Source organism: Ursus americanus, chromosome 10 (assembly GCF_024610735.1).
Source record: "Ursus americanus isolate L20-20 chromosome 10, mUrsAme1.1.p, whole genome shotgun sequence".
Lineage (NCBI taxonomy): Eukaryota > Metazoa > Chordata > Mammalia > Carnivora > Ursidae > Ursus > Ursus americanus.
Genome location: NC_142136.1, coordinates 66,691,007 through 66,704,603, shown reverse-complemented (window position 1 = coordinate 66,704,603; position 13,597 = coordinate 66,691,007). Strand labels below are relative to the sequence as shown.

At 34.7% G+C, this 13,597-nt stretch overlaps 1 protein-coding gene across 7 annotated transcripts in view; it reads left to right on the top strand.

Moving 5' to 3' along the window:
• PDS5B (PDS5 cohesin associated factor B) overlaps nt 1–13,597 on the top strand; it is a 186,464-nt gene that overhangs the window by 152,218 nt on the left and 20,649 nt on the right. For all 7 annotated transcript variants that reach the window (XM_087865205.1, XM_087865202.1, XM_087865201.1 and 4 more), the window contains exons 22-26: nt 228–296; nt 1,895–2,031; nt 3,899–4,022; nt 10,757–10,961; nt 11,829–11,943. In XM_087865205.1, coding sequence (XP_087721331.1) covers nt 228–296; nt 1,895–2,031; nt 3,899–4,022; nt 10,757–10,961; nt 11,829–11,943 — 650 coding nt within the window. The remainder of the gene's footprint in view (nt 1–227; nt 297–1,894; nt 2,032–3,898; nt 4,023–10,756; nt 10,962–11,828; nt 11,944–13,597) is intronic.

Below are 13,597 nucleotides of genomic sequence, written 5' to 3'. Positions count from 1 at the left end.
TCAATCCTACCTCACACCTGGAAAGAACCAGCTGCTGATAGATGTGTAAGTGCTTTATGTGGGTGCTAGTAAAGATAAGCCTTTCAACCTTTTTGAGAAATAGATGAGGTATTTTAGTCATCTGTAATGACTGTCACTGCAGAAGGTAAAAATTTCATTCATTCACTAAATGTTAATTAAACATGAAAATTCTTATTTATGTTTTAAAGTCCTTCATTTTTGTTTAGCTCCCAGGAAAAAAGACAACTAAGCTTTGGGTTCCAGATGAAGAAGTTTCTCCTGAGACAATGGTCAAAGTGAGTGATATGCATAGATCTATTTATTTTAATATATTCACTAAGTTGTATTATCATTAAAGGTGTTAAAATTTTTATTCCTTTTGTAAAGATATGGCTATTAAAATCATCTAAGTTTTTTTTATATTTATTGTATGACATCATCCCATGTGCTCTGAGAGTATAGGGCAATAATGAGAAACCTGAGGCCTTGTGGGCAGCTGCACATAATCTGATTTGAAAAAAAAAAAAGTGTTAGAAACTGCCTCCATGTTGCTGCTTCTTAGTTATCAACCTTTTAATGGCAAAAGACATTGCTGGTTTTCCTGTGTATATTCTCCTATTCAGTAAAGATGGTCATCCAGGTTTTAAGACTATTCATCTTCTTTTTATTTTGATTTTAATAAAAGTTCAACCGTTGTTCCTTGAATTAGAAATAATGCTTAGAAGACTGCTTATAACTAGTGTGGAGAGTATTGATTTATTAAAATGATCTATAGTCTCTGATGTAGATCTCATCTCAAGCCACTGTCCAAGTTGTGTAGGCCAGGAACAAATATATTAAATACTGATTTTCTAGTTGTAGTTTCGTATAAATACATTCATATTGTGTATGTATGTGTGTACTGGTTTGTATTTTATATTCGGAACTACTTTGTCATGTTATTCCAGCTTCAGATTTTTTTTTTTTAAGATTTTATTTTTTATTTATTCGACAGAGATAGAGACAGCCAGCGAGAGAGGGAACACAAGCAGGGGGAGTGGGAGAGGAAGAAGCAGGCTCATAGCGGAGGAGCCTGATGCGGGGCTCGATCCCACAACGCTGGGATCACGCCCTGAGCCGAAGGCAGACGCTTAACCGCTGTGCCACCCAGGCGCCCCCCAGCTTCAGATTCTAATACTGTTTCTGCAGACCTATAGAGTAGCTGGTGGAACGATGCTTGAAGCTTCTGAGTTCCATTGTAAACCTGTTTTCTCAGCATTGGTGTCAATCAGCAGTTTTGTGTAGTCAGGCAGCACTGGACTAGAAGGCAGGCTTCCTGCAATGAAGCTCATGCTTAACAAATGGCCCAGAAAAGGGATCTGAAGAGTGTCTGCCACATGCCACTGTTCAAGACCCACTTAGCTCCTGAGCTATAGATCTGTAAAAAGCTAAGATAATTTGTGAGAAAGAGGTAATATGCACCCCATCAAAAAGGGTTGTTGGAAACATTAGAGGCAATAACAGGGTTTGAAGTACTTAAGCACTTCGTAATTATAAAATGTAGCACAAAAAATGGAATATAATTTGCAGTTGGGAAGTAAGTTTTCTGACTAGGGAAGTTAACATGATTTTACTGTGGATTCTAAAGAATAGAGTTTAGGATGGGGAAACATTAAAAAAACAAAAAGAACCAGTCTTTAGTTAAATCATTCATTTGTAAATTGCCTGGGTAGGAGGGTAAACCATCTTTAAGACATTCAGTTATCTTGATATATGCGGAAAAGAATGGTTCTTTTTTCCTTTCCTTTCCTTTCCTTTTCTTAAAAAGCATCCATTAAAACCATTTCATTTTTTTTAAGGTTGATAGAATTTCTTTAAAATGTAGAAGCGTTGTATTTGTCAATTTGTCTTTTAGATTCAAGCTATTAAAATGATGGTTCGATGGCTCCTTGGAATGAAAAATAATCACAGTAAATCAGGAACATCTACCTTAAGATTGCTAACTACAATATTGCATAGTGATGGAGACTTGACAGAACAGGGGAAAATTAGGTATGTAATTATTATTTCAAAATTCTTGCACAGTATTTCAGTATCTGGTGTAATTATTTAATGGTGCAGTTTCTTTTTAAAACAGTGGTTAGTTGAACACTACATCAAGAACTAATGATGTACTCTGTGTTGGCTAATTGAACATAATAAAGTGTAAAAAAATTAAAATACAAAAAAAAGTATTCTGTATGTATGTGTGCATATATTTTTATTGTAATATGCTTTTGTACAGTGTTTATTTCAAAATGGCAGTCATATGTGAGAGGCAGGGTATTGCTATATATTGTAAATATTTTAAACAATATATGTTTACTTTTTTGAATATCTAATATGAAAATGGTTAGTAACTTATCAGTAACTGATGTTTTCCATTCTTGTTAATGTCTGAAGGAAAAAGAACTCGCTAGGTAGAAGACAACTTACTGAATCTATTTCCAGAAATATAAATATTTGCAAACTTAAAAATGTACTAGATGTAAATTATATAAACACATGCACTTTGTTTTGTTTGAAAGCTGTGGTTTAATATGGTGATTGAAAAAAAATGGACCCTGGAGCCTGAATTCAAATTCTGACATCACCATTTACCAGCAAATTACTTTAACCTCCTTATGTCTTAGTTTCTTCATTTATAAAGTAGAGATAATGATTATACTTATCTTGTCTAGCTATTACGATAATTAAATTAGTCATTATTTATGTGCTTACTTAGATCTCATCTCACCTGTTTTTATTCATGTTATTTTTTAATGAAATCAAATGTGTATTTGAATTCTGCAAATATATGTAAATTACATTAGTTCACTTTTAACACAAGTCTTTATATAGAAATTTGGTCTTTAAAAACTTAGTTGTAAAATATTTAATTTTATTATTTATCTTTATACAAAATAAACTCCAGTAAGAAAAACAGACTTTCCTTTAGTGGTGGGTGAGTGAATTACCTCATAATAGCTACTTGGAATATTGCTGTTGTTGTACTGAATAGCACCTCTGAGCCATGTAACTTCAGAACCTTACAAATGTTGGCATGTATTCAGTCAGTATTTTTACATAATCCTTAGAAAGATAAGGGGGGGTGTTCTTAAACCAATTAGATCATTAGATTTTAGAAGACCAAGAATGTGTCTTTTATGTCACTCTCAGTGCTGTATATACGGGAGACACTTACTTGTTTAATGAATGTTGAATCTTTTACTGTGGAAGAATGTAGGGGGTCCTAGTTAAGAAGTTACAACTTTCCCTCCTTTTCACTGTGAAATCCCTATAATTCATCTAATATATCACTATATAAGAAAGGATTGTTTTGGTGTATTTATTAGTTAAGAGTTTACTAATCTTTGAGGTGTGCCCCATTAAGTAGAAGTTTTCTTAAATTTAAAAGGAGCTTCTTGGTAATATTTAAAAAGTTGAATTCTAAATAAAAATGTTGATGTTTTCCACTACGCTTGCTTTCATTCTTCTTTTGTACTTAGCATATTAGTTTAAGTTGACTTGATTAACAAGTTGGGACATTTTTGGACCTAATGTAAGTAAACACATTCAAAAAAAATCCATAGTGGAAGACTTTAGACCCAATAACTAAACATACAAATAGATTTGTTCTAAGCTTGGCTAAAAGCTGTTTTGTGTAGGATGAGGGAATTAAATGACTTTAGTATAGACTGTGTTCAAGAGAAAAGTTTTGTAGTATTAGACACCATCTTCCAAAGTTAAGTAAACATAATAGGATGTTCATTATCACTAAATTGTCTTCCATCCTTTTTTTGGCCACAGGAATTTTTACAGAATTAGGAATAGCAAACAGGAATGTTTTTGTGCAGACATTTAGAAATCTAATTTACTTTCTTTCTTGCTTATTTTATAGTAAACCAGATATGTCACGTCTGAGACTTGCTGCTGGGAGTGCTATTGTGAAGCTGGCACAAGAACCTTGTTATCATGAAATCATCACATTAGAACAATATCAGCTCTGTGCATTAGCTATCAATGTAAGGAAGATGACCGTATAGAATATGACTTTATATGGTCTTTGACTTGTAGGAAGAAAAAAGTGCACCATGTTGGTAGAGATAAAAGTCTTGAATTGTCTCCTTTTCCAAAGTGTACTCATGAGAAATGTTTCAGAGTTCTAAAACAGGGGTTTGAATTTGGGGTTGCTAACACAGTACATTTGATTCTTGTTATTTGTAGTAGTTCTGTTCTACAGTGTCACCCCCAGTTACTGAATTAGCAAATACTGAGCCATTGCTTATAAAGAGAATACAGGGGTGGTTTCTCCAAGCCTCTGGTCACAACATTTTTGTCAGTCTATCAGTACATAATTTAAAGACAAATTATTTAATATATAGTCGTGTCAGTAACATTGAACTCATGACCAACAGAGCTGTAACTTACGCCGGAATGAAGCTTCACTGACATTTTCTTCCTAAGGCACATGAAAACCTTCTTACTTTTAGAAACACTAAACAGCACTATGCTTGGGAGCTATTTTATTTTATTTTATTTTTTTAAAAAGATTTTATATATTTATTTGACAGAGAGACAGCCAGCGAGAGAGGGAACACAAGCAGGGGGAGTGGGAGAGGGAGAAGCAGGCTCCCAGCGGAGGAGCCTGATGTCGGGCTCGATCCCAGAACGCTGGGATCACGCCCTGAGCCAAAGGCAGACAGACGCTTAACGACTGCACCACCCAGGCGCCCCTTGGGAGCTATTTTAAACAACAGAATCACCAACGAATGCACAAAAACACAAAAAAATGTGGCACTAAATAGACTGTCAGAAGGACACTTGTTTCTAATATTAGAGCTGACATAACAGGCAAAGCATTGCTTTGTTCAGCTTCACCTGGGACATGCTCATTACTCACCAGAGCACTGAAAATGTTTCAGGCACTGATTTTGGTGTTACATATAAATTTTAGGTGAATTTGCAGATTTGGAATATTTGTAAATAATGAGGATTTGGATATATTTAGTTCTTAAATGGAAGAAAAAATGTACAGAAATTGACAACTTTATAAAGATATGGTATAGATTAATTTTAGGTCAGAAGCATTTCTTATTATTCAAGCCAGTTAAATTTTCAAATTATTAACAGTTTTACTATTGAATTCATCCTCCAGCCTTACAAACTTCATATTAGAGTAACATAATATTTAAATTGTATCACTTTGGAAGTTTTTAGCGTCATTGAGAAAATTGAAAAGTTCTTCTGTAATAGTAAATATGATATTTCAGTATGAGTTTTTAGTTCATTATTTGGTCATTTTACACTTAATTTTCCTGTTCTTTTCCAAGTAGTCTTATGTATAAGAATTTGGCGTTCATTTCAGGGATAATTGTAATTTTTTTCTCCACCCTTCCTTCTGCTTATTTAAAAATTAGTGCTTATGTGTAACCCCTAGACATAAGCAATCATTTGTTTTTTAATTATTTTGTCAGATTTTGGTGCTTTAGTCTTTAAAATAGCTATTCCAAATCTTTTTTTTTTTTTTTAAAGATTTTATTTATTCGACAGAGATAGAGACAGCCAGCAAGAGAGGGAACACAAGCAGGGGGAGTGGGAGAGGAAGAAGCAGGCTCATAGCGGAAGAGCCTGACGTGGGGCTCGATCCCATAATGCCGGGATCACGCCCTGAGCCGAAGGCAGACGCTTAACCGCTGTGCCACCCAGGCGCCCCTCAAATCTTGTTTTTAATTTGTTTTAGTTTTAGTGTTGTAATTCAAATATTACACTAACCCATTTGAAAATGAGATTTTGGGGAGTCTGTAATTTCCTGGTTTAGATTTTTTCATTTAATTTTAGAGATAATCTTATTTTGCAAGAAGGTGAAAATTGTTTAAAAAGTATATATTAAATTTCTTAGAAGAAAACAACCTTTGTAATTATTATTTTTAATTAGTGATTCTTGTAGTCTGTTGATTTATTATGTTCTTGGTCTGATATTTCTAAGGGTATTGGTGCTATCAGTATTGAAGTGGAAATTTATACAGAAGTATGGAAATATGTGAAAGAAATGGGCTTTGTTTGAAAGTTACTGTGTGTAAGAAGTATGTACAAATTGTAAAATGTCCTCTGTGTGTGCAAAGCATCCACATTTACGAACTTCTAGAGATTTTCTAGCACACGCTATATGTTATAAGTTACTGTCTCAATTACCAAATTACCAAGGTGGAAGTTCAGATTGCCTAAGTTTTAAGATTGTTTTGGAATTCTCTTGACTGTGGAACATATGTTAATGGTTTAAAGTTAGTTATTAGCATATTCTCGCAACTTACAGACGTGCAGTTTACCCTCTTCTGAACAAAACCTTTCCCTACTTCTGTTCTTGTAAACCACATGCCTGTCTCTTCTTTTTAAACCTCCAAACCTCAAAGAGTAATCCATATTTTTGTCTCTCTTACCCCCTTATCTCTCACTTCTCACTACTCATACTTTTGGCTTTTGCCTTCCTTGTTTTTCCAGAAATGCTTATTAAAGGCCTCAAATCCAGTGATCTTAGTCTTCATTATACATGTCCTTTCTGGATTATTTGACAGAGCTCATTGCACCTTTATTCTTGAAGTTCTCCTTGTTATCTATCTCCTGATTTTTGTCACACTTCCCTGACTACAGTTTTGGTTGTTTTCTTTTCCTCTAAATGTATGTTTTCTTTTTTAAAAGATTTTATTTATTTGAGAGAGAGTGAGACCGAGAGCATGATTGGGGGGGAGGGGCAGAGGGAGAAGCTGGCTCCCCACTGAGCAGGGTCCTGACATGGGGCTCTATCCCAGGACCCCAAGAGCATGACCTGAGCCTGAGCCGAAGGCAGAGACATTCAATCAATTGAGCCACCCAGGCGCCCCTATAAATGTATGTTTTCTATGTGGATCTGCCCATGACTTAATTTTCCACTTACACATTCTTTTTTGATTGTCTCATTTTCTATGTAGGTGACTCCCATACTAGCAACATTAACTTTTTTCAAGTCAGAGTCTGGTCCCATTTCTAAGGTTAAACAGAAATTTCAAACTTTTATGTTCTGTAAATATGAAGACTAAATTCATAATCTTTCCCAAATCTATTCCTTATTGAGATGTAGAGCCTCAGTAAGCATTAAATAAATCCAAATGGCATTCTTAGATTGAAAAGCATGATTTACATTTGACTATTTACTTGTCCTTGCATCTTGTTGCAAAAGTGAAGATAATCTGTTCTATATTTATAATCTTTTCATTCATATCTTCTTAACTGTTCTTAACCACCATAATCATTATTAGCTCTGACCTAGACCGTTGTGAGACTTCTCTTCTCCACTGTGTGTTAAATTTCCCTATCATAGTTCCAATCATAGTATTTCCCGTCAAAAATATTTAGGAACCTATGCTTGTAAAAAAGAAAAAAATTGCATATATTTTATAACTTGGCCATTCAAGCCCTTTTAATTTGTGGACCCAAATATACATTTAAAAATCTTTTTTAACCCACTACCCTTATGTCAATGAAGCTGAAAATTTTTTTTTTTTACTTTTATGTTCCTGTAGTTTGCTGCCTCTGACTTTCTTCTCACCCTCCCGTTTCTACACATCCAAATCCGACCCTTTTTGCAAGTCAAGGCTTAAACGCAACCTTCTCCACAAAACTTGCTCAGATTCTTACAGCTGGTCTCATTTTTATTCCCCACAGATTTTATCTGCAGTCCTTTGATACATATATACCTTGTGCTTTCTTCATTTATGTTCCTGTGGTTTATTTCTCTTATGAGAGTTGAGCTCTTTAGAGATAGTATTGTATCTCAGAGGCCTTTGTTATATATTTGAATAGAAAGTAAACCTGGAGAGGGGCGCCTGGGTGGCTCAGTCCTTAAGCATCTGCCTTCGGCTCAGGGCCTGATCCCGGGGTCCTGGAATTGAGCCCCACATGGGGCTCCCTGCTCCGCTGGGAGCCTGCTGCTTTCTCTCCCACTCCCCCTGCTTGTGTTCCCTCTCTCACTGCCTGTCTCTCACTCTGTCAAATAAATAAATAAAATCTTTTTTAAAAAAAGTAAACCTGGAGAAATAGAAATTCAGTAATATGACTCTTAATATTATTTAATAATTATCTGAGTATTTTAGAATTTTAGTGCAATTCATGAACTATGTGCTGTACATTGTTCTAGGTTCTGTAGAGATGAGTGAGTCATGGCTACTGCTTTCAAGAATATAACCTCTTAGGAAACAGAAAATATAAATAAGTGTTGATAATACAATGCAATACACAAAATAATTGAATTATTTGCAGTATACCTTCAGTAGTTTTGTGGATAATTTGTACTAGAAAAGGCCACTAAAAGTGAATTTACATAAGATGCCGACTAAAATTAATTTTACAGTTAATAGTGAATAAAAGCTTTTAATTGGAACTTTATCTTGGAGGGAAATGTTTTGTAGTATTAGACACCATCTTCTTTTTTCCTTATATTGAACCAAATATTGGTAATGATAACCATGAAAATATCAAGTGTTTATTTTTCTGAGAGTATTATTTTTTCTGATACAAATTCTATTACTCTATTCTGGACTTCACATTTAAGTTTTATAACATAGTTAAAAGGATAATCATCTCTGCAAAAAACAAAGCATTTGAAGACTTTCTCATTTCCTAGGAGCTCATCTTTTAAATCTTTATTCAGATGATTCTGTTTGATGTACCTGTTTGTCATCATTCTTGTCAATTTTCTCATCTTTTATTATTAACTGTAATGGTGTCAGTTGTTTGCAAAGGATTTAACAGTTCTTCTCTAACTTCACTTTAATGACTTTTCGGAATCCTACTATTTTTGCCATGATTCAGTAATTAATTTGCTTTGTTAGATCCTGAATGATTTGTGAGAAAATGACAAAAACATGATCTTGGTTGGGAATGTGTCTGAGTAGGGGGGAAAGATGTGTTAGTGGAAATTAATTTTTTAATGAATGATGTGCTCATTTGTGAATATATTTGTGATATGTTGACTTATACAGTTTGTAATTGGGCATTTTCATGGTAAATAATCAGATAATGAAGATTCCTTTCCCTCATGGGAATTTTAATACTGAGGAAGGAATGAGTTAACATTAACTTTATTTTGTTGAGTGTGAGGATAGATAATAGATAATATTTCTATGAAAGCTAGAATGCTTTCTATAAGGTATTTAGTATAATAAACTGAAATTTATATTTTTATATAATTTTTAAAAAGATTTTATTTATTTATTTGAGAGAGAGAGAGCACCAGCATCTGGGAGAGGGAGCGGGTAGAATCAGACTCCCCGCTGAGCAGAAAGTATGACAGACATGGGGCTGGATCCTAAGACCCCAAGGTCATGACCTGAATTGAAGACAGATGCTTAACTGACTGAGCCACTCAAACGCCCCTTAATATATATATGTGTGTGTGTGTGTGTGTGTGTATAATTTTTAAAAAGATTTTATTTGAGAGAGAATAAACTGAAGTTTAAATGAAAGAAGAACACAAAATAAGGATTTAAAGATAAGGGCAAGATGTTATGACCTAGGTTTTGAAGAAAAACAAAATGAACATTATAGATAGTAGAAATAGCATACATAACATTGCAATAATATGAAACATACCATACTTTGTGTTAATTGGTGGAGGGTAAGGTATAATTATGAAGGTCTTTGTATGTCTGTAGAAGGTCTTTGTATGTCTCATATATGACTCAAATGTCATACTGAGCTTTGTCCTATAGTTTATTCCACAGGTAATCTGTATATCAGATATTGTGCTAGGTTTAGAGGTCCAAAGGTGAATAAAGATATAGTTCTTGTCGTTAAGGAATGAGCAGTGATTGTTAGACTTATAAACCAATTATTTTAATATTGTATAGTAAATGCTATGCTGGAGATATACATAGAATGCTAACAGGGCACAGAGCTGGATGCCTAATAAAGACTACACAGTGATTTCTGAAGATATGGGAGCCATTGTTAAAGATGAGGAGGAGTTGGTTAGGAGAGGGGAGGTGGGTGGTTTAGGAGAGGGAGTATGAGGAAAGCAGGCACAGCGGTAATGAACAGTTGGTTCATTTATAGAACTGAAAGTAATTTGGTGTTTCTGAAATTGATTAGTACCACTTGCCTTTAGAGTTGTACATTTTAATCTGAATAGTTTTTTCAGTATTAAAACTAAAATATATAAATTGGACAGAGTTTTATCTTGCTCAGTTAAGGGAAGTAGCCTAATATGAGATACTGTTTAAACTATTTTTAAAACCTTAAGTTAGGATGGATTTATATGTACTAGTTTTATCTGTTTTAAAAGCACATTCAGGATGCCTGGGTGGCTCAGTCAGTTAAGCATCTGCCTTTCGCTCAGGTCATGATCCCAGGGTCCTGGGTTTGAGCCCTGAGTGGGGCTCCCTGCTCAGCGGGGAGCCTGCTTCTCCCTCTCCTTCTGCCCCTCCCCCTGCTCATGCTCGGGCTCTCTCTCTTTCTCTCTCCCTCAAATAAATAAAATCTTTTTAAAAAAAAAAAGTACATTTCATTATTTTCTAACACATGTACCTGGTTAGTTATGAATTAGGGTCCAGGTGAACTCCCCAGCCTTGAAATTAACATATCACAACATCTCAGTCTTGTGAGCAGAAACAATGGTTGTGAATACACTTAGTCTCCTTTACCCTTCAAATTTTGTATTTGGGGTTTTACTTACTTACTCTTTGCTGCCATATGAGTAGTCTGTGAAATAATTGTGTCTTTACAGGATGAATGCTATCAAGTAAGACAAGTGTTTGCTCAGAAACTTCACAAAGGCCTTTCCCGATTACGGCTTCCACTTGAGTATATGGCAATCTGTGCACTTTGTGCAAAAGATCCTGTAAAAGAGAGGAGAGCTCATGCTAGGCAGTGCCTGGTAAAAAATATAAATGTGCGACGCGAGTATTTGAAGCAGCATGCAGCTGTTAGTGGTAAGCATGTATGAAAATGAAAAGTACACTTTTCTAGCCAGTTTCAGTTTTATAGAATACAAAATGATGTTACTGTTACTTATTATTGTCTAATCAGCAGTCGTTGAATACAAGGTTGTTATCATTTTTCAGTAACTGCTTTCCTTTTGAAAAGGTCGTTTTTAAAATATAAATGCATAGGTATTTCAGTATCAACCCATATCTCTTTATATAACTGACTAAATGGCTAAGGAAAATAAGCACTGACACTGGAGATACTTTAAATAAAACAGTAAAATACAGGTAAATGTATAAAGGTTGTCTAAGTACTATCTTTTAGATTAAAAAAGTTATGGGTCTTTCGTTTTTCATCATTCTCACCTGGAGCTGATGTTAATATCAGGTGCTTTTCTGCCTGTTTTTAATCTTCTCACTTTATCCCATCTGTGTTGTTATCAGATAGTATCAATCATTCTATTTTTGTGCCATATTAACTTTGAAAAATGTATCGTATTTTTGCTTAGCAGCTTAACAAGGGAGTCTTAAACATATGGTGGCTCATAACAAGAAAGGTGGATCTTATGTTTCTTAATTTCTTAGTCTTGGATAGTTTGTTCTGGTCACTTTTTACCATGTGCATTTGAAAATGAAAATATTTGTCTTTATAGCCTCAGCAAATGGTGCATTTAGTAGGCATTTCAATATTGAATGTGGTGGATGAATAAATAAGCTTGTTTATGATGTCCCTCAACACTGGACATTTCAGTATATTTTTCTTCTAGCCATGTGGTAAACTATAGGGATGCAGGAAATATGGTATCAGAGACAGAAAGAGTAAGATTTGGTTTTCTAACAACCTGGATGTTTTGTTTTGTTTTGTTTTTTCAGAAAAATTATTGTCTCTTCTGCCAGAATATGTTGTTCCATATACAATTCACCTTTTGGCACATGACCCAGATTATGTCAAAGTACAGGATATTGAACAACTTAAAGATGTTAAAGAGTAAGACTTTTTTCATCCCATTTTCATGTTTTCTGGAAGTTTTTTTCTCTTTGTTGCTGATAATGGAATCTCCATTATAATTAGTTTATTAGATTTATTTAATTTCTTAGGAGTTTAAGGTTCTTTCCCTTATTTGCTCTCTTGCTTTTCTTTTTTCATACCATCTCTTCATATTCATTTCCCGTGTGATTTTCCAAAACTTAATTTAGCATAATTACCGTACTACTGTTCTATTTCTCTATTATTCTGGCATTTCTTTTCTATTTTTTTTTTAAGATTTTATTTATTTAATAAAGCCAGCGAGGGAGGGAACACAGGCAGGGGGAGTGGGAGAGGAAGAAGCAGGGTCCCAGCGGGGGAGCCTGATGTGGGGCTCGATCCCAGGACTCCGGGATCACGCCCTGAGCCGAAGGCAGACACTTAAGGATTGAGCCACCCAGGCGCCCCTGGCATTTCTTTTCTATTGATGTAGTCCATTAAAATCTTCTGTTCCAGTTCCTCCCTTTTCCTACTTTCTTCTGCAACTCTAGATTTTCATATGGGTCAATTAATACTCTCCTTTATTCACGTAGCACTTTTTCTTTGTAGTAACTATCTTCCTCTGTAGGAAGAGAGAATGGTCTAATTTAATAATGGGCCAAGTTGTTGATCAGGGAACTACCCCACTTACTACTTCATTTGGTGATTCTCTAGTTCAAGTTTATGACACTTGTAATTCTTTCAAAGATTGTTGAGAGGCCAAAAAGCCATCTATGCCTGGGTATGGAATAGGGAAATATAGTGGTATTTAGAGAAGTCTTTATAACACAGCATAGTTCTTTAAATTAAGTTTGAGACCCTAGTCCTCTTTCTATAATAAAGGATGACCTTTGTGGTTTTGAATAAATGAATTTATTATGCATTTAGCTTCCTATTAAAATAACTGGTGGTTTCTTAGTTCATAGAAATGTTTTATAGTTAAATATTTGAGGTGCCTTAAGAGAATGAAATCAAATTACTGATAACTTTCTCATGGCAAGGGAAAAGCCATTACCCCCTTTTAGCCACAGTTTTCGGTTTTTTAAAAACAAGCAATTCTCCCAAAATAAGTTCTGCGTTAGAGTGATTGTAACTAATGAAAACTTCTAACCATCCCGCTTCACATTTCTCTCTTCTCCCTTTACTTTTCTCCTCTGTGCCAAAACCCTGTTCCATTCTATCTGGAAAGTGATAAAGCACTTTTGATCGTTCTAGAATGGAGTTTTATGTAATTAACCTTAGCTAGTGAAGCTTCCTTTTAACTTTTTCCTCTTTAAGCAAAGACAGTATGTATAGTTGTACACCTTGACTTTTTCTTCTCTAACTTACTCATGAAGATTCTTAACTACTAAGTGGGGTAATTATATTTTCTTGAAAACTTCCAATCAGGATTGCAGTCAGTCTTGAGTATTTGAGTTTTCATTTTATCCATGGTCCAGTTATTACTTTAGGCAGTCTTCCCTCCCTATCATTGCTGGGGGTTGGGATCACTTCATTCTCTCCACCATTAAGTTCTTTTTCAACCTGCCTCCTTGGGAACATTAGTGAAATTTTGGGAAGGGGTCTTACGAATTCATACCTACATTGCTGGTAAGTTATGATACATATGCATGACATACCTTTTTTTCTCTCTTGA